Source organism: Arvicola amphibius, chromosome 9, assembly GCF_903992535.2.
Source record: "Arvicola amphibius chromosome 9, mArvAmp1.2, whole genome shotgun sequence".
Taxonomy (NCBI): domain Eukaryota; kingdom Metazoa; phylum Chordata; class Mammalia; order Rodentia; family Cricetidae; genus Arvicola; species Arvicola amphibius.
In genome coordinates this window covers 71693670-71720403 of record NC_052055.2, presented here as the reverse complement: position 1 = coordinate 71720403, position 26734 = coordinate 71693670, and the positions used below count along the sequence as shown (strand labels likewise).

The following is a 26734-nucleotide window of genomic DNA, read 5'->3' as shown; positions in this document are numbered from 1 at the left end:
CCCACCACTTCATCCCCTCAGGCTCACGGGGCAAATGTTATTGTGTCCATTATCTAGATTTACTCCCTGAAACCAAGGCTCAGGGAAATAAATTACCCAGTGGTACCCAGTGATAGACTCAAGATTCCAACTCAAGAATCTGAAGTCTCAGTAGGACGTAGAGTGACCTGACTTGGACTCTTGGTAACGCTAAGTGAGGCGTCTGAGGAAAAGTCCCTGTGGGCTGGACTTCTCAGGCCATCACTTTGGGGACATCCAGGGCCAGGATAGCTAGACCAGCTACATGTGAGGTGGGGAGTAGGGGTCTTCCTGCAGGAAGTCTGAGATAAATGACAGGTAAAGCCCCAGGAAATGGGCACGTGCTGGCATCTGCCCTGCTTGGAAGCCAGACAGAGAACCTTCAGGGGAAGTGTGGAGAAATAGCAAAGCCGTACATGGCTCATAACAAATGCAGAGCCAGCCCCGGGGGACTGGGAGTGTGCAAGGGAAGGAAGGACAGGACTGTAGACGCTGAAAGGGCACTTCTAGAGCCAACATGCAGTAACCCATAAGGCCATCTTCAGAAGACACCCGAAGGCCAGGTGGTACTTTCTCTAAACTAGTTTATGTCTTTTCTTTCTTCATCTATCTATCTATCTATCTATCTATCTATCTATCTATCTATCATCTATCTATCTATCTATCTTTCTTTGTTTCTTTCTTTCTATCTTTCTTTCTATCTATCTTTCTTTGTATCTATCTATCTATCTATCTATCTATCTATCTATAATCTATCTATTTTTTTTCTTGAGACAGGATCTCTCTAAGAAACCCTGGCTTGCCTTGGACTCATTAAGTAGACTAGGCTGGCCTTGAACTCACAGAGATCAACCTGCCTCTGCCTCCCACATATAATTTGTATCTTTTTGTTTATTCCTTTTTGTAGTCCTAAACTCAAATCCAGGGTGCTGCACGGACTATCCAGGGTGCTGTACAAGCTATCCAGGGTGCTGCACAGGCTATCCAGGGTGCTGCATGAGCTATCCAGGGTGCTGCACAGGCTATCCAGGGTGCTGCACAAGCTATCCGGGGTGCTGCACGGGCTACCCAGGGTGCTGCACAGGCCATGTAAACACTCTACCACTGAGCCACATGCTCAAACCTTGCTTTTCTTCTTAACCATCAAAGAAATGTCTGATGGCAGCCGTTTCTCCTCTCTCTGCCTAGTAGTTCTGTAAGACCAGGGAGCATCCTGAAGGCAAAGAGCTTGCCCCCACTTCAGTCAGGAGCCTCCCCTCACAAATAGACCAAAATCTTCATGTCCAGCCCTTCCATACTAGGGAGACCCAAGCCAGCCTTGCTCCCAAAGGTGCTCTTGCCTGATGAAGGCCCTCAGTCCTAACTCTTTCCCTTCAACCACTGCTGACTCTCCCCCGAGCTATCTTTGTCTCGCATTTCCCATGTCCAGGAAGATTATAAATGTTTGTTGTTTCCTCTCCTGGCCACCCCAGTCCCCATCTAAGAGACAATGTCCTTGGATGAGCTGAATGATCTCCTGGTGACAGAAGCCAGCCTGCAGTGCCTTCCAAGGGTTACCTCACCCAACCTAGGCAAACGTCCCTTACCAAGGCACAGGACACATGGCTGGTGTTTGGTAGACGTTGGAACATGGGTAGGAAAGACTCCTCAGCCTTTTCCTGCAGCCTGCGTGTTCTTTTCTCTCTGGCCATTCTTCTCCGCAGTCTGTAGGTGAAACCCACATTCCTCCGGAAAGATGTCACCAGAATTCCACTCCTCATTCTAGAAATGTGAGCAATACTTTGTGCTACCTGCAGCTCACACTCTTAGTTCACCATTGTATGTCTGGAAAGAGGGGGTTCTTAGGAGAGAGGTTCCCCGGAACTAAAGAGCCCCAGCGACCTCACTTGCGTATCTGGGGCCTCGGCTTGGGGTGGTAAGGGCAGTTGGAGGCTAGCAACTTCTTTTTCCCTTACTTTTCCTTCTCATAGCATGGCAGTTGCCTTCCAAGAAAGTAAAATCAGAAGGTCCGATGTCTGCTGAAACCTACTCCCGGAAGTGCCAAAATGTTTCTTCTGATGCTAACGTTCTTCATCAAAGCAAGGCCTAAAGATGGAAAAGGCAGGGCTGACTCACCGGTGTTGGGAGACACAGCATGAGGAAGAATTCTTGACACATCACCATGATAGTCCTAATAGGTGACATGGGCCCGGGATCACCCTGTTCTGCGGGGATCAACCACCTGTCTTGCAGGAGAAGCTGTAAGAGGAAAGGGAGTGGCCCCAGGGGCCCTGGACAAAGGAGGACTCTAAAAGCTTTTGTGGCCTAAGCCTGGATGGTGCTCCTTTGGACAAAAAACAAGTATAGAAATGGAATTTAGGGTGGAGCAGGTCTTGAGGGGCCCCTGGGACAATCGGGGGACAGCATCTACAGCGCCTTCATTGTCTCCGTTTGTTCCGTGGTCTATTTCAAGACTGTTCTTCTTGTCCAAGGCCGTGTGTTGTAACCTCTTGCGTGCTTAGGTTTCCGATCTTCAACTGTCGCGCCCCAGCCCCTAGAGACGGTGCTCGCTGAGTCCGGCCTTACCGTGCATAGGGAAGTTGGATTTCGGCCCTGGGTTTGGCCACCGCTACATCCTCCCCGTGTCCCACTTTTCCTCCGCCTGTTTGTATTCAGTCTAGACGATTTGCTTTTATTTGTTGGTGTCCTGCCTTAGCCTGGGGCGGCTGTGGTGGGGTGGGAAGAGCACTAGGACTGGAGTCGAGAAAGCTGGCTTAAATCCTCACTAGGCTGTTTACTAGCCGTGTAAAAATTCAGGCAAATTATTTAACTTCTCTGGGCCTCCAGCATCTCCTCTCCTAAGCAATAGTGAGTAACAAGCTCCTTCGCTATGGTGATTTAAAGGAATCAAGGGCTGGCATCAGGGCAGATCCTCTGCGCCCAGCCATCACTGCCCCGGTCAGACCCCCACAGGCCCAGCAAGTCCCCACCAACTTCTCCTGCCATCTCTGCAGACCATCCCACTGCCACCGTCTCGGAATGAAGAATGAGGTTGTCATCTGTCTTCAGGCCCCAGTTTCAAAGCCATGTGTGTGTGTGTGTGTGTGTGTGTGTGTGTGTGTGTGTGTGTGCGCGTGCGCACGCGCATGTGTGTGAAGGGACGAGCAAAGAGAAGAGTGACTTTTAGAGTTACACAGTCCAAAGTGGCAGCCCCAAGCCAGGCATGTATGACATCAGGTGTGGCCGTATGTGGTAAGTATAAAATACATACCAGAGCAGACAGGTACGGCACTACACGTCTTTAGTTCCGGCACTCGGGAGGCAGAGACAGGAGGATCTCTGTGAGTTCAAGGCCAACCTGGTCTACATCGTGGTATCCAGGATAGCCAGGGTTATATAGTAAGACCCTGTCCCAAAAATCAAAACAAAAAACAAACAAACAAACAAACTACATACCCAGGCCAAGTGTGGTGGCACTTGCCTTTAATCACACCATTTAAGGAGGCAGAGGGGGACAGTCCTGCGTGAGTTCAAATACAGCCTGGTTTACATAGCCTGAGTTCCAGGCTAGCTGGAGTTACACAGTGAGACCTTGTCTCATAAACAAACAAAGAAACAAACAAATAAATAAATAACAAGAAACTGATACCCCTAAAATAAAGACAACTCTCTAATAATTTTAATTTTGACTAAATGTTTAGAGATATTTCACATGTATACTGTTAAATAAAGCACAATATAAGCATGGATTTTACCTGTTTCTTTTTAAAACCTGACTTCTACAAAAATTTAAAGTGTATGGACTAGAAATATGATATATGCTTAGTTCTCATGCAGCTCAAACCAACAAATGAATTCCCTGTGACCCACGTGCTATTTGTACTGGCTGGCATTGCTGTTGACTCAGCAAGAAGGTAGCAGAAAAAAGGGTCCTAGAAAGGAGCGGGGGGGGGGGGGGGGAAGGGCAGGCTTGGTGGCGCACACCTTTAATCCCAGCACTCAGGAGGCAGAGACAGGCGGATCTCTGTGAGTTCAAGCCCAGCCTGGTCTACACAGTGAGTTCCACAGGACAGCCAGGACTACACAGAGAAACTCTGACTCAAAAGGAGGAACAGGAAGAAGAGGAAGAGGGGGAAGTGAGGTGGCTCAATAAATAAAATGCTTGCCACACAGGTTCAAGCTTGGGCCTCAGCACAGAGGCACACACCTGTTGTCCCGGCACTGTGGAGGCAGACACAGGTGATTGCACTCCTGGGGCTCACTGGCCAGCCAGTACAGTGAAATCAGTTAGCTCCAGGTTCACTGAATGATGCTATCCCCAAAATAAGGGAGAGAGCAATGAAGGAAGACAGCCTGCACTGGCCTCTGGCCTCCCCATACAGGTGCACACATGTGCACGCATGTGCTCTCCACACAATAGAAAAAAATGGAAGAGTCCAGAGGCAGAGTGGGCTTGGTTGCAAGTGCCTCACCGAAAAGTGAACAAGACTTGTCCCAAAGGTTTGAAACCACACATGTCCTATGTGGGATGGTGTGTCCCAAACACAGAGGACAACCTCTGCAAAGGCCCCAGGAATCTGAGAAACAGAGGGGTGGAAGCCACATGCCTGAGATGAATGAGAACCCAGCGAGCCACTGAAAGACAGGGGCAGCTGGGTGGTGTAGGGCCCTCTTACTCTGGGTAAAATGGAGTCTCTACAGGGTCTTGAGCCAAAAAGCGGTATGATCTGGCTCCTCCTTTACCAGGCTCACTCTGGCTGCTCCGGGAGAACCAGCCAAAGGGAGGCCAAAGAAGAACCTAAGAGGCCAAGTTCCAGGTGGATACAAGAGCACCTACCTCACTGGGCCTTCCCCAGACATCAACCCATGTGGGGTAAGCACTTGGGAAAGGACGGGCGCCAAGCCAAAGCTTCCGGAAGGCAGGACCTCACCTCCAGTCTTTCCTGCCTACGTGCTTGCTGTGTGGACCACACTGCTGCTTTCCAAGACACCTCATCGCACTCAGGCACCCTACCCCACTGCTGCCAGGCACCCTGGTAAAAACATCTGGAACCAATATGCCCACCTGCATCCCCTACTGCACTTACGGAAACAGGTACTTCACAGGTACTTCCCGTCTTGTCCCAACCCCTGCTCCCTGCTGGAGTACCACCTCCAGGATTTGCTCAGCCCTTCTGCTTAAGGTTCAATACCCACTCAGACCCATCTCCAACATGTCTTTCATCCACCCTGAAGAGATGTTTGCAGGCTATGTCATGAGAAATCACCAGCACCACGAACCCCCAGCACCAAGCTCGAAGCTCCTGGCAGTGTTTGATGCATTTTCTCATTAGTGGGAGTAAATTTCTCTATCTCCCACCAATCACCCTTCACTGTTCTTTTTGGTGAGTGCCCTAGGATGTAGCCAGGCTAATGTTTGCCCCAGCTCTGTTTGCAATCCGAAGGATAAGACGCTAGAAGCAGATTGAGACACAATACTCATTTTTGTCAGATCAAAGCAGGATTCCACCTGGGACTAGGACAGGACAGAAAGGCTTGCACAAGGGAAGCAGAGTCTACTGGACTCTTCCACTTATTACACAGAAGTGAACTGCACACTGGGGTCACAGTCCCCACCCCAGCTGTACCGGGTTCCCTCTCCTGGCCAGCTGCAGCCAGCAGCTCTCTCCAATCTCCAGATAGCATCGGGAACATGGCCTGGGTCCTACTCCTGCCTAGGTGAGTTCTGCATAGCGTGAGGACTGCTTGCTAAGGGCCATCTACCTCCACCCATCCTCAGAGCACACACTCTTCGTACTGAGCCAGGAATAGATGGGTTACCCATACACTACACCCCAGGGACCATTTTCCCATACCTAAGACAAACACCATGTTCCCCAAAGGAGGGAGAGTGGGACAGAAGGACCCAGAGAAGGAGAGACCAAGGAGAGCTTTGAGATCAGAATTCAATTCTTTAATACAAAATGTTTTTTTAAGATATATCTGTATTTCTTTGTTGCTGTTTAAAAATAAATATGTACTACGGAATATCTCGGAAAACTGCACTAGAGACAAAGACGTGATGTTAATATCTTTTCCCCCACAATTATTACGGATAAACAGTAGCACCAATAAATAAATGATAACAAATATTAAAATTAAAAAAGGAGAGAGATTTAGTATGTAGAATTCTCTATTTTTTGTTTTGTTTTTACATATAAAAACCAGAATAGCAATGTCTATTTTATCAGAATCACATATATACATAAACATATATATATATATATTTATATACAAACACAAGTTACCAAATATATATATAGTATGTAAATGTATATTGAAACCTTATTTCAAAGGAATGTGTGGAGGGGACAAGGGAAGGGCAGAGCTGAGTGTTAGCAAAATTAAATATCTTCTCAGGACAAGCTAGTGACTGTCACCGATCCGGGAGAGAGAGATTGGAAACACAGATTTCACACACACACACACACACACACACACACACACGCACGCACGCACGCACGCACGCACTCATGCTCGCACACACATATACACACACCAAAAAACAAAAAAACAAGAACAAAAATAAAATCGGAACAGTACAAATAAGAGAGAGCGAGAGATACATCTCATAAATAGTTGAAATTAAATATTAACCAAGAATACTGAAAAAAAACCCTACTCTTTAATTAAATTAACTGTTTTAATTTCTAATTAAAAAGGGCTATTAAATAAGTACCATATATAAAACACTTTCTCTTTCCTCTGCCTCCGTGAGGGGCTTGCGGGTCCTGCCCCACTGCTCTGTGCCTCGGGAAGGGGTGGGATGGGGGAGGGTTAGCCACTCACACTCGGCCAGGTCTCCTGGGGACAGAACTAGTGGTTTCAATGGTCTGAGCACACAAGGTTCCCCTGAGCCGCACCCAGGAAGTGGGGAAGGGAGAGGTGGGTTTCCAGGAGGAGGAGCCTCGCCAAGGCCTCTTCTTCCACCGACTGTTTTCTCTTTGTCAGGACACCTGTGGGAGGCCTCCTGGGCACCTCGGAAGTGGACGAGAGAGCTGAAGGCTGGCCAGGCTCCTGATTCTTCCAGGCAGTGCCCAGAGGGGCAGGATGCTCTTGCAGCATTTAGTGGCGATCCACAAAGCAGGCCATATCCTGAAGCTCCCCGAACTCCTGTTGGAACCAGCGTCTTTGTGTCTTTATCTGCCATCTTTCTGTCCTCTTGACTCGGGGCCAGGGATGGGTTTGTCGTGTTTCTGGAAGTTAGCCAGTGTGCCCCCGTGCCCTGGCACGCAAAAGGACTTCGGCCTCTCTGAGAAAGACCACACCGGAGTCTTTCATCCTATTGTCTCCCCTATCAGGATCCGAGGAGGCACATTCTCCTCCCAGCTCAAGTCCACAGCAGTCAAACACATCCAGTGAAGACACCAATAACATTAGCAAAGTTAATTTAAAAAAAAGAATATATATATTTTATATATATAAAACATATATATTTATTTATATATATAATATATATATATATATATGTGTGTGTATGTGGGTGGGTGTGTCTACAGGAATCCCAGAAATAAAACTCCCTAATCTTCCGGGCTTGGTGATGTAGCAGCAAGTAAAAGAGAATGTCGAATCCAGTCCCACGAGGGACCATGCTTGGTCACCTGCCCGGAATGCTTCTGCCGGAGTCTCGCCCTCCGGACCCAAAGTGCTCCTCGAAGAGTCGCCTCTTCCTTCATGTCAGGCTTTCTGGAGTAAGGACTGTTCTGTCGATGGTGACGATGACGGTGTGGTGGTGACATGGTGAGAGGGCTGGTTCCCGAAACCCTGAGGGAGGCTCCTTCCTGCAGCCTGGCTCACCGCCTTGGCTTGTCACATCTGCAGGGAGCGGCAAAAAGAGGCAGGGGGTTAGGGTCACAGGAGCCTGGCAATGAGGCAAACACCCTCCTGGGTCCCTGTAGGCTGGCACTACAGGAGCAGAGTTCCCCAAGGTGCAGGTGAGACAGAGTCCCGGTGGAGAGAGAGAGAGACCCAGCCCTGCCTTCTAAAGATGGCGACCTACGGAGGACAAGACAGACATGGAAATACTCGCAAAGCAACACATGAGCAATGAAGGGACAGCCCAGCCCCATGTGACATTCCGCAGCAGATGGTGACAGGGTTAGATAGTAGCTGGGAGAGGGTCCTGCAGAAGGGCTGTCCATTCTGGCTCTAAGGCGGGTTTAGAAGAGGAGACAGTGGACAGGAAAAAGACCTTGAGCTAGGCCAATGACAGAGCAGCACTCGGAGGAGGGGGGATGTCTGCCCAAGGGAGGACAAGTCCTGGAGGTCCAGGAAGATATGCTCCCCACACCTCTCTCGGCCTGAGCTTCCATCTTGAGCTGCCTGGTAGCCGCAGCCCAGGCACGGGGGTCACCTGTCTTTTATCACAGGTCTAACTTACACTGGGGTCAGACAACTCAGTGGCTTTGCTCCTCCTATTGAAGCAGAGAGGGTTTCTCTTCATGCTCCTGCCCCTGGTTGGGTGCTCTGAGGACAGCCTGAGAATATGGGTTCTGCCCCCAGACACAGGCAGTAGTAGACTGGGTTGGGTCTCTGGAAGTCAGGTAACTTCGATTAGCTACCAGCTCATTCCAGAAACCCTACAACACCAAGGTCTTTATCCTCCTTAAAACCCTCCGGGGAACTGAGCCCCGTCACCCAGCCCTAGGTTTGGAAGAGTCCCTACCACAGTCCTAACACAGTGTTCCCACAGTGCGCGGCAGGCACAGCTCCACGACAGCCAAGGCCACTTCCCGGCTGTCTTTTGAGCATCCACAAGACACAAGGATGCAGGCAGGGAAGGGGGCACACACCAAAGAACCTTTGGACTACTTGGGAGCCTGGCCCTATCTGGACCATCCCTTTAAAAGCCCTGCTTCCCCAGATGATAGCCATCCCCAGGGCAGGCCACGCTGATATAAACGCCTGTCTGGACATCAAGACTATAAGCTGCTAGTTACAGCCCTGTGCTCTGGACCTCCCCCCGCTGAATGTGGTCATATACAATATTCACTCATAAGCCTGACATTTCCTTGGTCCACAAGGCAAAGGACAGAAGAACAGACATCTAGGTATCCCAAAGGGTTAGGAAGCAGGCCCAGACTTAAGGTGCTCCCAGTCACGTCAGGGGAGGGAGCCTAGCTCTTTCCTGCAACCACCCTGGAAGCATTTGGAAATGTGTGAGCTGCTCAGGATTGTCACTCTTGGCCATAACTGGTGCAGAACTAAGTAAGTTATCTAGTGTCCTCGGATGCATGCAGGGAGAATTTCCCAACCAAAGCCAACAGCAGAGGCCCACTCTCAGGAAAGCCCAGCCTGAGGTGGACACGGCCAGCCCTCAACCCTCCTACTCTGAGGGGGACAGCCTGTCTTCAAGAAGCCACAGTCTGAAGGGGACACAGACAGCAGGAGATAAGACTCCAAGCCCAAGAAAAAAAAAAACCCAAGTGTGAGAGACCCAGATGTACAGGCTCTCGGGGCAGAGGTGCAGCCAGAGAACACTGTTATAGACATTCCATACCTAGAAGGACTTTCTTTCAGATTTCAGCATTAGCACCAAAGGTAGAATTAACAACAGTAGCACCAACAGCCTCCACAAGCAGCAGGACCGAAGGACACAACACACAGCTCGGGTCCACACCATCACATTAAAGCCACAGCAGCCTACCCACTCAGGCAATCAGGCCCATCTCAGAGCAGGCCTGCCAGGCCAGACAGGAGCCCGAGGCCCCACAGCCTCAGGAGCAGAGAAGGCAGCAATCACCACACAGGCAGCTAGAAGCTGAGCAGCAAGCAGCTGGCCCCTCACAAGCGTGCTCTCTCTGCCTCTCTTTCTCTCTCTCTCTCTCCCGTATCTGTGATGCCCCTCTCTGACTCTCTTGCTCGCCCTCTGGAAACCAACCTGCAAGTACGTTCGTTTAACTCAAGCTGCCTCGCCTTGCAACGCGAGTCTGTGTTTTTGCAGGAACATTTACACGTCTGCGGATCTTGGACAAACAAATGCTTTCTCCGCTCTGAGCAAGGCTCACAGTGACTGCAAAAAGGCAAAAGGAAAGACATCTAAGCTAGAGCATCAGCAGGGAGAGAGAACCCATGCAACGCCCCCTAGCACGTCCGCAACGCTTCCCCACCCAGCTCGATGGCTCCTAGGCCCTTTCCGCATCCTAGAAAGATCTGAGCGCTCCAGCAGAAGACAGAGAGAGTAGCAGAGAGACGCGGCACTGGCAGGACACCTGCCTACAGGAAGAGGAGGGCACAGGCGGGCAGAGTGCAGGGAGAAGGCTTCCATAAGGAGCAATGCTGCACCCCACCAAGACATGGCCTCTCTCAGGCCACAGGGCCCTGACTGCTGTGGTTCCCAAAACACATCTTGACTCTTTACCTGCTGGGGACAGTGATGGGTGACTCATGAGAGCACCAAAGGCACCTTCTCCCTGGAAAAGGACCTCTGCCCAGACCCTCTTCCAAGGGGGAAGGCCAGCAGAAGGCAAGCTAGGTCCAGAGGCACTGCCCACCAGCGAGGCCTCCAGAAGCAGCACAACTTGCAAACCAGAGGAAGTGGCCACCCTTGAAGACCTCTGTAGGCCTCTGTGGGTGATCTCGATTGGACTGGAATAGAGGGCTGTCCCCTCCTGGAGCCTCAAGTCCAGGAGTCAGAGCACTTCCGACCGAAGACAAGGGGCTGCCACACAGTACCTGGCCCATTCAGGTTCATCTTGAGGCCACCGTCAACCACTTCCCAACTACCATACCCTCTAACTCACACCATATCCACCCTCCACACAACCCTTATCCTCCAGACAGAAGCCTAGAGCAGTGGAAACCAGTTGGATGAGGGCTCCAGTGCCCAGCACCCATGGCAACAATGGCCCCACCACCAATGCCCAGTGGGTGAGAGAAAGTCGGTGCCCAGCCAAGCCAGAGTCCCCTCCCTAAGTGCACCAGACCCACCCACCCCGTCCCAACCCTGGTCCAGCAATGCCACCACCAAGTCTACCCGTTGGTGCCATTAGTGGAGTGAGTGAGAGAGAGAGACACTGAGGCCAGCAGGAGGGTAGGGCAAGAGCCAGAGGGGAGTCGGGGAGGGGAGGCAGGGTTAGGGGAACTGCAGGCGATTGTCTGGAGGCCAGGAAGGCTCCAAGGAATTAGGCAGCAGCGGCACCAACGTACACGCTCCAGGATTTAAACCGGGATTTCTTGCGCTTTCGTTTTTGACCCTTTCCCTTTCCTCGAACTGATTTTCTGGAAAATATAAAAATAGAAACAGACAGGAAGAGAACGAAAGGGAAGAGAAGAACAGAGGCGCAATGAAGAAGACAGAGGCAAGAGCAGGGGGCCCAAAGCTGCCCTAGTCACTTACTGGAGCAGACTCCAGGAAGGACCACAGGCATGGGGGGTGCTGGGACAACATACATCCTTCTCCTCACTCTGCCCACTGTAGGGTGGCAACCCTAGCCCCAGACAGGGCTTTAGGTGGGCAGTGGAGACTGTGCAAGGCCTAGCATCTAGTTCATGTGGCCCCTGGTCCCAGGCAGGGTGCAAAGACTCAGGGGCAAGATCTTTGCCCAGCAAGCCAATAAATACAGTTAGACCCTGAAGGTCAGGAGGTTCTACGAAGGTCTAAGCCAGACTTTAAGGAGACAGTGTGTTTCGAAACCTTACAGATGATTGGGAGTGAGCCGCACCTCAAGAAACTTCTGCCTTCGTCTCTAAGTGTGATAGCAGGTGTCCCTCTGGGGGTCCTGCCTCAGTGCCCTTGGGAGATGGCACAAAAGCCAGGGTAGGACATGGGGGCGCGTAGGATGAAGATGGGGCTGCATTGACAGAGGGGCCAGGAGTGAAGGGGAGTGGAGCATGTGTGTGTGACCAGGGGACCAGGACACTTGGCGGAGACTCTTCTCCCCAGCTTGTCAAAGCCTGCCACTAGACCCTCTTCCAAACCCTATCGCTCTTCCTGTGGGCAAAGCAGACATCTAGCGAATAGCTGAGAGGGACAGGCTACAGCCTGCCACCCTCCAGGGAAGTAGCACTCTCTAGGCCTGCCAGGCCCCAGAGAAGACATGGCAGTCTGTCTATCACAGGCAGAGAGAGACAGAAAGGGACCTGGGGAGAGGGCAAGGCTGTCCTGCTTGGGAGAAAGCACTGGAAGGATGGAAGGAGAAAGCTCTCTGCACAGGGATACTCGCCTGGAGCATGCCCCCCCCCCCAAACTCCTGGCAGACACAGTCGTCCTGGAATCTGGGGACTTAGGCAGAGTCCCCGAAGTGTAGGGCAGATGGGAAGGGGTGTAGGGGAGGGGAGAGGGTATGGGTGCTCTCTCTCAGTAGCTCCTTCCCTGCAAGTTCACTTCCCCAGCAATGTCAGCCCCCACCTCGTCCTGACCTGACCTTACACAACAAGCAACTGGAAATCTCAGAAAATGGCCACCATGCCACTTTTTCTACCCCGCTAAGGGGGCTGAGTCTGCTACCTGCCCTTCTCTTACAGATAGCATACTCACACCAAGAAATCTCCTGGGACCCTAAGAAACCTGGACGGTCACAGTCACCACCAAACAAGGCCACATCCTCCGATACAGAGAAACTGCCTTCTGGTACCATCTCCCTCTCCTTCACTCTGCTGGGGGTGCCAGCGTCCACAGCACCCCTCCACACTCACACTGAAACAGCGAGTGCCAGCCAGAAGGGACCTGAGCCCTCGGGGTGGGGGTGGGGCGGGGGGCAGCATCTTCTTCAGAAGAAACAACAGACTCCAGCTTGGATTTCATCACCATCCTAGAGCCACAGCCTGAAGCTGGCTCCACCCCATTGTCACCGGAGCACCACCCATTCGATGCCCCAACCCACTGAGGCCATCAGAGCACCCGAGAGAGGAAGCCGAAAGCCCCAGACCAAGACAACTGGAAAAAAGTGTTAACATGTGGCCACTTACTTTTCTAGCTTTGTTCTGTCTTTCTTTGGTCTGTAATGGGTAGAGAAAGGGAAAAAAAAACAAAATACAGAGGAATTAAGATGACGATAACAACAGGGGTGATAATGGCATCAGCTTGATGATAACACGATGTTGATGATTTAGCAACACTATCTTAATCTTTACGCAGAATAACAAAGTTGTGGTGTGGTACACTGAATCGTTGTGCCCGTTTTCTAGATGCGGGGAACACACGTGAGGTGAGCACACTGAGGTCAAATGCCCAAGGTCACACAGTGGTTAGAAGGCAGACGTGAGCCAAGGAGTGTAGCATGCTCCGCTCTGTCCTCACCTGCATTCACATCTGCTATGCTGTAGGAAGCTCATCTCTCCTATGTGCTGGCTTTGGTGAGGTTTGATCCGCATGATCTGCAGAGGGAGGGAGCAGATCACAGAGGTTAGTGACCCAGCCAGCCATACCCATATGGGACACCCCGGGGCTCCTGCCATTCAGCACCCAGGGGTTCTATTGAGCAGGGATAGGTGGTGGAGGTAGGGGGACCAGGGCTCTAACAGAAAAGAGCCTTGGGCCACCCCAACTCCCCCAATCCTGCTGGCCTTAAGAAGCACCTGCTCTTGAGGGCAGACGTAGCTGCAAGGGTTGGCCAGGCTGGGAATTCAGGTCCTGGATTCTCACCATCCCCATCCCTTCCCCTCCTTCATCCCCTCCCGAGCTTCACCCTGACCCCTAAAAGCTACCTAAGAGCTACCCACCCCCTGTCACTCAACTCCCTCCCACTCTCCACCCCGTCTGGGCCCAGATCTACCCATTATTACAAAGCACCCCAAGACTGGTTTTTAACTCTGCAGTTCCATCCAGTTCCCAAATGGAGCCCTCCAGCAGGGAAAGCTTTGGGGCTGCTCCCCCAGAGAAGGAGAAGGGCACTTGCTGTCATCAGCCCCAGTGGAGCCAGAGGGAGCAAAGGTCATCAAAGCAGAGATGGTCAAACCGTTGAGGGAAGTGAAGAAATGCAGGCATCTTCTTTCCCATGGTAGAAATGAATCCCAACCTCATCTCCTCACTCTGAAGCCCAATTTAGTTTCTCCTATCAGAGTTTCCCAGGCAGAGGCCCAGACAACCTTCTAATGCCCATCCTTGTACCACCCTACCCTTCTACGCTCCCTGCCCCCTATGTCACAGGCGCCTACCTGCATGGTGATGTTGCTCTCCGAGGTGGGCACACATTCCAGGGCCTCATCGTTGCAGCAGCCCCCACACCTCATGAGGGGCACACAGGACGGCTTGAAGATATACTCTATCTCATCGGGGTACTCCTGGAAGATGTCCACCAGGGTCTCGATTGGACGGCAATAGCTGCGCTGGTAGACGTCCATGAACTTCACCACTGCGTGGGAGGGTCGATACACGAGTCAGCGGGGAGCTAACACGAAGGCGGTCAGCCTCTATCCCACCCAGCTTCCACATCAGCGAAGTTCTTCTAAAAGTCTGACCGAAGCATCTCCCTCATTTCCAGGTTCAGGTCCAGGGGAGGTGGCCATATCTGACTCTCTTCCTCATTGTCATAGCAGGGCGAGTGTCTGGGCCAGCTTTGACACCAAGCATATGCTGGACCCCACAGTAAACCACGCATATACAGCACACACTCTTCCGCACATTACTGCTAAGTACTACCAGGACCCTAGTTTATAAATGGGGACCTAGAGGCCCAGAGAATCGCCACAATCTGTCCCAAAGGCCACACTGCTGGTAAGAAGCGGTTAGAACAGGCTATGACTGCAAAGCCTTACAATATGTGCAAACACAGATGCTTGAAGAGCCACCTTACACCTGCCAGTCCCACCTCCCCAGACTTCAGCAGGTGGCAATGGGCAGGCACAGCACGCAGGTCCTGCCAGCACTAAGCGCCCCACCCAAGAGGGCAACCTGTTTGCATCATGGAAAGAACAGGAGCTGACTCTGTACAAGGCAATTCTAGAAGCTGAGCTGGAGGAAGACAATCGAGAGACAATTTCCTGGGCAGCCTGAGGTACTGGTGAGCAGGAAGGGAGTTTAGGGCCAAGGGAGCTGGCACTAGAGAAGCACAGGACTTCTTTGGGATACCAAATGGTGGCTCAGCTGGCCACTTCTGGTCACACCCCTAACACTGCCAGACAGAAGCTTGCCCCTGAAGTGAGAGAAGAAAGAACACAAGCCCACACAGGGCCCAGGCTCTGACCAACGCTAGTGTGACCTTGGGTCTATCCCTCCAGTCTCCGGGCCTCCAGCGGGCTATCTGCAGAAGCAGGTTGGCCTGACCTCTAAAGACACTTCAGTGAGCGCGAAAGGTGGGGTTCTGTCTCTCTTTGCTAGCCCCGAAAACAACTCTTCGCTTCTCATTTCAGGTAACAAAGTTTGGAATGTCACTAAGGCATTTTAAGTGCGCTCTCCAGAGACTACACCCCCACCCTCAACCTGGGGCCACAGCCAAACCTCCCTTCACTCTTGTGCAGTTTTTGTTGTCGTTGTGGTGTTTTTTTTTTCCCAGAAAGGTAAAGACGAAGTCTAAGAGGAAAAGGAATGGGGGTCACCTAACTGCCACCCCTCTGCCTTGCTCAAGGGCTCTATCTTCTCTCTGAACAAATAAGCACAGAATTCTTGTCTACCCCCAAAGAGTTAACACAAAACATAGCCACACCCCCCCCCCAAAAGTTCATGAGATCAGATCTGAAAAATTCTTTTCAAGGAGAGTCTATATGGAAGATGACTAACTAACCCAGCATTTTTTTTAAACTGACCCTTCATCTTGGCTGGGACAGAGGTGGCCCAGGATAGGAGGGATCCACACAAGAGCAGGCAGCAGAAAGGTGTGAGCTGAACAATGAATGGGGATGGGGCTGGAGGCAAAAGGAATTCTTTCTAAAGATCCCCAGGAGGAGGTGGAGGTGCCTTGGCCAGCACCCATGGGAGCCTGGCCCCTGCCCCCAAGGGACGCTGTCCTGCTACTCGGGACGTGTGCACACATATACTCCAGCATCAGGCTTTCGTGGTTTTCCTTATTTATAGCAGACAACCTTTTCTCCATCAAACAAAGACCATTTGTCTTGCCTCTCCCAGACCTCAGAGCCCACTAGGAAGCAGAAAGGGGTGGGTAGCACTTTGGAAGTGGGGGCCTGTCAGTGGCTGGGGCCAGGGAGTGGCAGAAAGCCAGGCCCTGGGCCAGAGAAAGAGCTCTTGGGGGAGGAGGCAAAACCGGCTGGACATCACCAGCGCTCCTTGGCTGGCTCCAGCAGCTACACTGGATTTGGGTCAGGGAAATTAGCCTAGAGGAAGACCCCAGGGCCTTCCCTACACAGAGGAAGGACACTGGGGGAGTGGCATCCGGCTGGAGCAGAGGCCACACTCAGTGCTGGGAGAGCCAGGGCGTCCCCAGAGAAATGGGAGGATCCCGGTACTCCAAACCACACTGGAACAAAAGGCAGGCGGACTTGGGGTTGGGCAGGGGGGCGGGGCGCCCGAGCGCTACAGCCGGCCCTCTGCTGGTCCTGCAGGGAAGTTCACAGCACCCAAAGGCAGTCTATGGAAGCTGCCATCCTCAGAGAAAGGCAAGCCCAGAGCTTGGGCATCCGATTAGGGTACCCCCCATACTGCCTCCAGCTCACACAGGAAGGGTCACAGCCCCCACGGTGGGCTATGGCTGACTAGGAAGTGGCACTAAGCATTCATCCTCCCCTGGGAGTAAGGGACACAAGGGATAGCTCCCTGAACATCTGGAAACCCTGACCACCACCTTCCTCAGCTGTGCTCATGGCAACCTTTCCAGATCAGATTTTACTGGAAAGGGTGTCTAGAAAAAGCAACAAGTCCTGTTTCTAGCAGAAAGCCAAAGAGAAGGCACCTTAAGGAACACAAGAGCTAAACTCACAGTCCTCAGAGTCTTGTGCTCCACTCCACCCCCAGGACTGAAAAGGAGGACCTGGGCTTATCCACGCACAATGGAGACAAGGAGAGGGGTCCCATCCAAGAGCATGGGGACTCACCTTCATGGGCTTTCTGCTCTCCTTCTGTCGTGGGTGCAGCCTGGGACCACTGAGAACAAAACAAAGTAAAAAGCATTAGCAGAGGCAGGGACAGACAGAAGCAGCCACAGGAGCGCAAAGGCCAGGCCACTGAATCCCTTGATCCCCTCTCGCCTCTTTCCCAACCCCCAGCCTCCAGCTTCTCCACAGCTTCTGAGTCAAACAGGGAACAGTCAGGGGTCCCTGCAGGTCCAGAGTGAGCATACCCTGCTACCCCTGGACTGCTTCAAGTCTGAACCCATGAAAGTTAAAGGCTAACCAGGTGCTGGGGAGCTCGCAATGCACGAGGAAAATACCAGAAGCTTGCTCTGTCCAGGCCCCTAGCACCTCTCCATTCTTGCTCCCTCCTTTTTCTCACTGCCCCTGATTCCCTGGTCCAAAGCCATGGGTGAGTATTAAGGTCAAATAGGAGGACAAATTTGGACTAGGGCAGGAAGGAAGGACTAGGGGCGAGAAAAACAACATGGTGACCTTCTCCTGCTGACATGACAAATACCAGGGAGAGCTGGTGTTGAGGAGGGAGGGGGTGTAGAGGAGCGAAGGGCACCAACCACCCTCCCCCATCCAAACCCTTCCCAGGCCTCGGGAATATTCAGCATACCCACAGGTTGCTCAAGGGGTGGCAAGCAAGGAGGACCCTAAGGAAGTGAGTCCCATTTTCCTCCCACCCCAGTGTGCCTGGAGCCTAAATACAGTTCCAAAGCCTGGCTAGACTCCTCTCCAGCCACATGCCCAAGCCTCTCACCTAAACAGAGCCATAGGAGCTTTCTCCCATGGAGCCATGGGAGCTTTCTCCTCAGAACTGCCCAGCTCCCAAAGGGTCTCTTGCCCCACACTAGGCCTGAGCCCCACATCCTTCCTCATCCCCAACAACTCTTTTCTCCCCTCCCCAGAAGCCATAAAGGTCAACAAAAAGGCTCTGTGAACCTGACAGGAGCAAGAGAGTGAAGGCTCTTAGGCCTTCCTGGGGGGGAGCCTCCTGCTCCCACCAACCCCCCAGTCACATGCTCCACATCAACCTGGACCTTCAACTGCCCTGAGAAGGATTCCCACCCTTGTCTGTCTCTCTTTCTCCACCAACAGTGCCTAAATAGCAGCCCTTCCAGGGCCCTCAGCCTTGCCACCAGGGCCAAGGTCAGAGGTGGCCTTTCTCAAGAGCCAGACTCCCACTGCAACTACCTCAGGCAAGCCCTGGGTTCTGCTCCTCAGGCCCTCAACTACCTGCTCAACACCCTCCCGACAATCTCCTTTAGTTCTCTCTCAGTCCCAACGGAGAAAGGAACAGAAACTTTGAACCCCCTCCCAGATGGGGAGGTTCTGGGCATGGACTGGCCAGGTGCCCTTCTCTGGGGGCCTCTGAAGGTCATACTGTGGCCAGGCACTCCTGCCCCTCCTCCCCACATGGAGGCCCAGAGCCAAGGCCTTTGTGCCAGGGTCTAAGGAACTCTGGATGGTGGCAGGGACCCCTGCCTGTCTCCTTCCTTCTGCCCCCTTTCCAAGTGGTCTAACGGGTATTAGCGGGAAAGAGCATAAAAGGACCCCCTAGTAAGCAAATTGGGTGGGCGAGTTCAGAGTTAAACCACCCGGCTCTCTGAGCATCGGGTTTGCCAGGGCAAAGTGTGTGTGAGATACTGACGGGAGAGCCTGCCAAAGGTGTGGGGAAGACTAGTTCCAGGCTGCCCGTCATAGCAAATATCACGCCATTTTTCCAAAAAGGGGAAAGTGGGGTGATGTCAGTTACCCTTCACTGACCCCCATAAAGGCTGGAGAACAGCTCGATAGAGCTTCTGGGGAGGGAAGCACACCTTCACCAACTCAAAACTTAGGTTAGCGTTTCCACAAAGAACCTGAGGGTGGGCCTCAGCACCCCCACGTCTGACAGGAACCGTCCTTTCCCTGGACCCGGAGGCCAGGAAGGGTTCTATGAGTCTTCTCAAAGAAAAGGAAAATATGAAAGGGTGGGAAGGGCTTCTCTACGCACCAGGCAGGAAATGGGGAAAATGGGGAAGGGGCGTCAGGAAATTCTTCCTAGCGCAAGGCACGGGTAGAAGTTAGGGACGGAGGAAAGGGTATGGGAGTTTCTCCGGGTCACGGAGCTGGGGATACCTCTAGAGGTCACCTTCCTTGCGGAGGACCGGTGAGGGGGAGGGGCGCCGCTGGTCGCCCGGGTCTCCAGGCTCCCGCAGCCGCGGCTCCGGGAACACGAGGCCGGCCAGGCCCGGGCTGATGTAATCGGCTCTGCGCCGCGCGCGCCCGGCCGGGCGGGGGAGGGCGGGCACCGCGCGGGACGCGAGCGGGGACGGGAGGGGGTGGCGCAGCGCAGGTGGCCCAACAAGCTGGAGGAGTGGGATAGGGTCCCCGCAGCAATACATCCTAAAACTTTTCCCAAACTCACTGCAAGGGCCGAAGAGACCCGAGCGGCAGTGACAGCAAAGCCCCCTCGGTCGCTCGCGCCCTGCCCCCTCCACGATCTCTGCCCTCCCCCGGTCCAAGGTCCGAGCACCCCCAGGCATGCCCGCTGGGCTCCGGACTCCCGCCCCCGTTGCCCGGACTTCCAGTTCTCCGGGGACCCACGACCCGGAGCAAACTTCTGCCGCCAGCCACAGCGCAAGCCCAGCCCCCTCGGCCTCCTCCTCTGGCTCCCGCCCTCGGCTGCTCGGCCCAGATCGTACGTGCGGTGACTCTGGTGGGTGGGCAGGGCCCGCGTGGGCGGCGAGACTATCCTGGCGCCCTCCCACCTAGAGCGCACCCCCTCCCCCTCCACGTACGACGACAGAGGGGGACGCCTAGCGCCCGGTGTCCAAGGACCCGCGTGGGGCACGAAGCCCCCACGCGCGCGCTCGCACGCACGCACGTCCCCAAGCGGGAGAGGCGCTCGCTACGGCCCGGCGACAGCAGGCGGGCACGATCGCTTACCTTGGCATGGTGGAGGTACAGCAGTAAAGCCAGGGTCCAGTGCACCCAAGAGAGCAGAAAGTTCATGGTTTCGGAGGCCCGTCCGAGGCCGGCGCGGCTCGCGCTCCCTCTCCGGCTCGGACTGCGAGGCAGCCCGCTCTCTTGCGCGCCTTGGCGGGCTCCTGTCCCTTCTGGAACCGAGGCCCGGGCCGGGGCCTGGGGCGCGCGCGCGGCTGGAGCACTGTCTGCGCACACGGTCGCCTCACCCGTCCATGAGCCCGGCTCCCGCGAGCCGAGCGCCCACTGCGGCCCCCTCGCCTCTTCCTTATCTTCCTCCTCTCTCTTCTCGGGCCCCGGCTTCTCCAGGCCCGAACTAGCACTTCTCCCAGCTCCGATCGGTTTGCCTCCTCCGGCGCAGACCACGGCTACTCCGGAGCGAGAATAACCCAGAAGTTGGACGAAAAGTTTCAGTGCAATCCCGCGAGCCCCGACCCCCTCCACCCCGCCTCCGGGCGCGGGCTTCGGTTCCTGCTCGCAGCTCGCCGCCGCGTCCACCGTAGGCAGCCCGCCGGCGAGGAGGTGGGCGCTGGGGCTGGGGGCGGTGTCTGTCTGTCTGTCCGTCAGCGCGACTGGTCCGATGCAAGATCCCAAGGGGGAGGGCTCACGCCGCGCTCTGACGGTCACCCCCAAAAGCAGGTCAGTCACTTTGCCCCTGTCCTTCTCTGCTCGTTTGTCAGCGCGCTCTCTCTGACCGGTCTCTCGCTTCCTCGACTTCTCCCTGGAGCTCTTGGCTACCTCTTTCCTCTGCTGATTTTCAAAATCCGAAGTGATTTGAGGGAGTGAAAGAGCAACCTCCCCAAACCGTTGGCACGATTTAAGACGGGAATAGAAAGCAAAAATAAATTAAAGCGTAAAACAATACAGTTTTTAAAATGTTTAAGAAAAAAGAGGTTTGAATATCAAATCCCAGCGCAGAGAGACTCCCTGGCTGGTGAGTCCGCTGAATAGTCTGCCTTGTCGCTGCGTCTCGCGACAGAGCTCCGCTGCCGCCGCTCAGCTCACCCCCAGCGCCAAAGCCTCGCTGCAGCTCGGCTGCCCCAAGCCTCTGCGCCTCTCACCGCTAACAGCCGTAGAAAAAAAAGGGGGTCTGGCCCCGCCCCCAAATGCCCGCCCCAGACCCGCCCCGGGGGCGAGGCCAGGCCGAGCCAGGCACCGCCCCCCAGGATCCCCTAGGCAGAAGTGGAAAGCTAAAACCCCCACCAGGGTTCACAGCCTGGAAATTATCCATGCACCCCTTCAAACTGGGCCCAGCGACACATTGGACACATTGGGTGTTGGGAATCAGAGGCGACAGGAGAATGAGGTTATATGCGGACAGGGTCTGAGAGCAATACCCTTTCCTGGGAATATTGAAGAAGGTGGGGGGAGGGCGGAGAGCTGGCAGGGACGAGTGAGGAGAGGGACACAGATTTGTTGGAATCCCGGAGTGACCCCTGGCCTTCTCCCCCACCTCACATACACCACACACACACACACACATATGCACGCACACACATTGACACACGCGTCCTCCCTCACGCAGACTGGCTCGCCCAAGTTCACGATCTCCATGTGGTGGCCGAGCGCCCCCTAGTGACTACATTATGCACACCCCAACTCTGGCTCAAACCTCGCAGGTTTTGGGAAGAGGGTGAGAGTTGACTCCTGAGCCCAGCATTCTTTTTGCTTGTTTGTTTTGTATTGTTGTTGCTATTGTTTTCTATACAAGGTTTCTCCGTATAGCCCTGGCTGTCCTGAAACTCGCTTTGTAGACCAGGCTGGCCTCAAACTCACAGACATCCTCCTGCCTCTGCTTCCTGAGTGCTGGGATTAAAGGAGTGTGCCACCACCACCAGGCCGGCCTGGCATTCTTTGACTCCCAAACAGTCACATGTTTCTGACCCCCTTAAACAGTTGCCTGTTTGACCTCCGAGGCAGAAATCTCAGGTTTATTTACAGGGGGAGAAGGGGTATACTTATATGAGCCCTTGTCTGGTCTGCAGACATCAGGAGCTAGCTCCCTGTGGTGAATGGGGATCTTCTGGGAAGCTTCGCTGGAGAGAATTTGGCACTGAATTTGTAACACTGAGAATGGGAAGCTGAGCGGTTCTGGGGTTAGTCAGTGGCTGGGAGGAAGAGGACCTGTGGAAGCCCACGTACGCACTGTAGAGTCTGGCAAAGCCCAGAGGGAGAGGCAGCTGGGCAGACAGAGGCCCTTGTTCCTCCTGATCACCACCCCCGAGATGTTGCCCAGGAACTGAGGCCAGGGAGTTGATGGGGGCGGAAGCAGGCCAGACCTGCGTGGTGATTCAAACCTATCCCAGCATTCAGGAGCATAGGTAGGCCAGCTGCCCAGAACTGCCACCAGCCCAGGGAGGGATGTGGGCGGAAGTAAAACTCTACCATCCTAGCCCAGGCTCACAGTTCAGCTTAGGAATAGAATTCCGGGGTGTACTCAGTGTCTCCCATTCTCTCTAGGACCCTTGGCTTCTTCTCTGCTTACAGATTCACCCTTGTCTTGGCTTTGTCCCCTCCCTTTCCACAAAGTCCCCTTCTCCAACTCCTTGTGTCTTCCTTAAGAGCTCCCCTGAAGCCCCCACCCCCACCCCACCCTTGGATATAGGAACCAGCCTGGAAAAATTCCTGGTTGGGCTTTGGCCCAGCTGTTCCCAGGCTCCCCTGGGAACAAGAGGGGGCTCTGATACCTGTGGGAAGAGAGGGACCAACCAGTCCCAACCCTCATCCAGACCTGCTGGGCCTCAGAGAATGGGAGCCCAGCAATCTCCCTGTTGGCCCCAAAAAGGATGCATCACCATCTTGATCCCTCTGCTCACACTACTGAGGTTTGATGGGATCCTAAGTTACTTCTTGGGTCTCCCCAATTCTGATGGAGCAATGTTATGGGGCTCCTATGGAGAGAGAAGCCAGCTCCTGCTCACCCCCGTCCCATTCTGGCCATTGTTCCTGTCCTGAGAGCACCTACTGGATGGTCCTCTCACAGCAGGGACATTCCATTAGGAGTGTTTGCTGACCCAGCACCTCCCGTGGGGGTCCTCAGCTGATCCACGTCCCGCACTGCTGAGAGGCAGAGGAAGGGGAGGCCACCAAATGTCTCGCCTGTCTGCCTCTACCATCCCAAGGATACCTTGTCGGGGAGTCCCTGTCTGGACCCTGAGGGCTCCTAATGGCTCCTCCATCCCTCTTGTGACCACCTTCTACAGCAGCGGTTCTCAACCTGTGGGCCGTGATCCCTTTGGGTCACATATCAGTTCATAACAGCAGCAAAAATACAGTTGTGAAGTAGCAAAGAAATAATTTTACAGTTGGGGGTCAGCACCACGTGAGGAACTGTATTAAGGGGTCGCCACGTCAGCAAGGTTGAGAACCACACCTCTACAGTCTTGGGAAAGGCCATGGGCCTACAGGAGAAGGACTCGGCATGGGATCCTGAGGTCTGGAGGAAGATGCAGAGGCTGTGAGGAAAGTTGGCCACCCATCTCTTCCCAGCTCTAGCCTCCTTCTAGCCTGAGCCATCCATGCCAGGTTGTATGTAACAAGATGTGGCACCACCATATACGGCTCCCCAAGCGAGGGTCCTGTGCCCAGGGAGCCAGGATGATGGTGCAGATTTCCCTTCCAAAGCACTAAGCCATGCTAAGATTGCAACTTGGCCTGAAGGGTTTTGAGTAACCCAGTAACCCGTATCAGGGTAGGGATGGGCCGCTCGCCTCCACCCTGCATTTTAGAGACACAACCTGAAGCTGAGTCAGATGGGTCGCCTCTGGATTCCGCACGAGCTACACATTATCCGCAGTTTTCACAACGATGCACTCTGTACACCGCTGAGGACCTAGAAAATGTGTCCGTACTGTCGCCTGGTGAAAACTGGATGTCTGGAAAGTGGGGCAGGGAGAACAAGCCATGTGCCGGGTCCCACCACTCCTGCTCGTCCTGGGGGCTCACTTCCCAGAATACACGTCACTCTGTCCATCTTCCCTCCCAGGGCTCTGCAGGACAGGGGACGCCAGACAGAATGGGCCTGACAGAAATGAAAACACTCTAAAGGGATACTTGTGTTTCTCAACCTATCAGACTATTTAAACAATGGACCCCCCAAAACGGAAATTTTTCCCGCCAATCTCATGCTGGCCAATGCAAACCAAGCCAACCAGGATGAAACATTTCCTGGCATCCGGGGACCATAGGGAACAATCCACTAGGGTCTAGTCAGTGACACCTTCAGAGAATATCATTCAGAGACAGGGAGAAAACTGTGGTAACTGGAATTAAGTCAGGCTAGCCATGGGAGTGCTTGCATGTATCTAACACTCGGGAGGGTCAGAAATTAAGGACAGCTAAAGCTTCATGATGAGACCCTGTCTCAAAACAGTGGATGGGGTTACTCATGCTAGCCCTTCCCAAAGTAGCTGAAGGCCAAGAGGTTATGAAAAATGGGTCTTACGCATGGCTGCTTAGCACCAACTACATTAGTCCCTACTTACATTAGTTTATTATATTTATTTCCTGAGGTAAATATATGTATGACACCTCAAGATGGAAGTCTTAAACGGAAGGTGGGGGATTTTAACTAGCCTGGCAGAAGATCAGTCTGGCCATCGGACCACCTGAACAATGGCCCTCAGTGAACTGGTAATTTCCCCCATCTCAGGCTAGGAGAAGCGCGGGGCTCCCGTGAGAGGGGAGCTTGTCTCCAGGAGTGAGAGCTCACATGCTTCTAACAACTTGTCAGGCTAACCCAAAGATTGATCACCTGTGGGCGGGGCCACACTTGGCCGGGACTGCTTGGATGTGCACATCTTTGGTCCTCTACACTTTAATCTCGTTTCAGAACCCAAGACAGACTTGTGGGGGACTCACTGGGTCTTTGACCCTCTTCCCAGTATGGCCATAGTGACTGAGTCCTTTATCTGCCTTCTGCTTTTAATTTGACTCTTAATTGGCTTATTGAGATTGCACAGCCAGATCTGGCTTGGGACACAGGTTGTAACCCACACACCCCCAAATCCGATAAGAAGAGCAGAGTCCTCAGAGGACCATCCCCATTTGCTCCACGAGAACACAAAGGTCCCCAAGGTCACTCCACAAACTGGTGGGAAAGTAGAGCCAAGAGTAGCCCAGAAAAAATTACAGGAGGTCCCAGCTGAGGGGGATTACATGGTGGCAGCCCTGCTCGAAGGCCCGGTCTCCTAGGTTGGTCACAGCCTGCAGCTCTGGACTTAACACATAAGGCCCCAAGGAGAGAGCCAGGGTGGGGGTAGAGAAGATGGGGAGTGACAGCCAGCAGCCTGCAGTGGCCTCAGTCAAAGGAAGTAGTGGTGGGGCCATGGTACCATGGTTGAACTCTGGGATGTTCTAGGTTGTGCAGGTGTGGGCAGGTGACCTGGAAGTCTGTGGGGAAGTGAACAGTGCCACTCCTGGGGAAAGGAGCTGGCAGGCCGTGCTGTTGTCCGCACATTTTCTAGAAGAATCTTCACTGCGATAGAGGGAAGTCTTCCTTTCCTTCTTTTCTCTGACCCTCGAGTGACAGTAGGACACAGGTCTACAGGAACAGAGTGCTTAACTGTAGAGAGAAGTGAAGAGGTTCGCTTAAATCCACATCCACATGGCTTGCCTTTGGGTCAGCCTCTCCTCCGCTCTCCCCCCCTCTCCTCTCCTCTCCTTCCCCTCCCCTCCCCTCCCCTCTGCTCTTCTTCTCTTCTCTTCCCTTTTTCTCTCTTCTCATCTCCTCTCCTCTCCTTTCCCCTCCCCTCCCCTGGGGTACAGTGGGGGGGGGGGGCACGACAATATGTCCCCAGAGAATTTAAAAGACAGGTGGACAGTAGAGGTAAACAGAGAGTCCAGTCATATACTGAGTGCTGGGGTTATATTGTTTGCTCCAGGGCCACCAATCTGGGACAAGCCCAGGGCCACTTGGCTAGACAGGGCAGGGTGACACTTTCTCTTTTTCACCCGCTGTGTCCAAGAGAACGGAGAAACTGCATGCTGTATGACCTTGGTCCTACTTGCTGGTCCTCAGCTTCTAGGCAAGATTCCCTAGCTCTGAGTCACAGGGAAACTGTGACAGCTGAGCCTGTTCTTTGACACCAAATGTCACATCTTCTAGTGGCCTGTGTCCTTATTGCTCTTGAAGAGAGTGATGTTTAGCTCAAAGAAATCTAACACGAGTGTAATGGTGACATCTGGGGTCCAGCACTGAGCAATGGAGGAGAGACCACCCCTGCTCCAGCCCCAGGAGGCAGGAAACTCCTTCTCCTGCCACCTGCTTGGTCTCTTTGGTTTGCTTCTGTTTTAGCTCTATCTTTTGCTCTCACTATGTAGCCCAGGCTGGCTTGGAACTCATAATCCTTCTGCCTCAGTTTTTCAAGTACTGGGATTACAGGAATTTACCATACACACAGCCAACTGGCCCTAGTCTTTTTTGAAGACCCTGGTTGGTGACCCCCTCACTCTGAGAAGCATTGGCTTCCACTACTCACCCACACCCACACCTACCCCACAGTAAGTGACGGCAGGCTGAGAGCAAATCTTGTTTCCCTACTTCCCAGCTGGGAGCCTCAGCTTTCTTATCTGTGAAATGGAAGCATTGGTACCCACCTACCATGGTTATAGAACGCTGTGTGTGTGTGTGGGGGGGGGGGGGTTAATGAATGTACACTGAGCACACACTTCTTCCTTCCCTTGCTCCTGTGTTGACCCGTCTCGTTGCACAACCCACTGTGATCTGGCCAGAGTCAGACAGGGCTAGGGGAATAGATTTGCTCCACAGCTGGAGAGAGGA

The 26734-nt window shown here is 53.5% G+C and overlaps 2 protein-coding genes across 4 annotated transcripts; both read right to left on the bottom strand.

Annotated features, from left to right (window-relative positions):
* Positions 1–6660: 6660 nt before the first annotated feature.
* On the bottom strand, positions 6661–13434 carry LOC119822341 (vascular endothelial growth factor A-like). 3 transcript variants are annotated; one of them, XM_038341469.2, is made up of 5 exons: positions 13277–13434; positions 12946–12975; positions 11185–11256; positions 9917–10048; positions 6661–7851 (listed from the first exon to the last, which is right to left on the bottom strand). In XM_038341469.2, the coding sequence occupies exons 1-5, from the start codon at positions 13432–13434 to the stop codon at positions 7830–7832; spliced, it is 414 nt and encodes a 137-aa protein (XP_038197397.1). In that variant the 3' UTR covers positions 6661–7829. The 3 variants fall into 3 exon arrangements, with proteins under 3 accessions (XP_038197397.1, XP_038197398.1, XP_038197399.1); XM_038341470.2 differs by lacking the exon at positions 11185–11256; XM_038341471.2 differs by lacking the exons at positions 9917–10048; positions 11185–11256.
* A 633-nt stretch (positions 13435–14067) lies between these two features.
* Positions 14068–20782, bottom strand: LOC119822340 (vascular endothelial growth factor A-like). The gene is made up of 3 exons (XM_038341468.2): positions 19918–20782; positions 16963–17011; positions 14068–14330 (listed from the first exon to the last, which is right to left on the bottom strand). The coding sequence occupies exons 1-3, from the start codon at positions 19981–19983 to the stop codon at positions 14068–14070; spliced, it is 378 nt and encodes a 125-aa protein (XP_038197396.1). The 5' UTR covers positions 19984–20782.
* Positions 20783–26734: the final 5952 nt, after the last annotated feature.

Excerpts from the sequence above, each read along its gene's own strand:
- LOC119822341 (XM_038341469.2), bottom strand. The coding sequence starts at position 13,434 with ATGGCAGGAGCCCCGGGGTGTCCCATATGGGTATGGCTGGCTGGGTCA. Across the intron at positions 11,257-12,945 it reads GACAGAACAAAGCTAGAAAA|AAAATCAGTTCGAGGAAAGG; the intron begins GTAAGTGGCCAC and ends TATATTTTCCAG. Across the intron at positions 7,852-9,916 it reads TTAAACGAACGTACTTGCAG|ATGTGACAAGCCAAGGCGGT; the intron begins GTTGGTTTCCAG and ends CGCTCCCTGCAG.
- LOC119822340 (XM_038341468.2), bottom strand. The coding sequence starts at position 19,983 with ATGAACTTTCTGCTCTCTTGGGTGCACTGGACCCTGGCTTTACTGCTG. Across the intron at positions 17,012-19,917 it reads TGTACCTCCACCATGCCAAG|TGGTCCCAGGCTGCACCCAC; the intron begins GTAAGCGATCGT and ends TTTTGTTCTCAG. Across the intron at positions 14,331-16,962 it reads AGAGCAGAAAGCCCATGAAG|TGGTGAAGTTCATGGACGTC; the intron begins GTGAGTCCCCAT and ends CCTCCCACGCAG.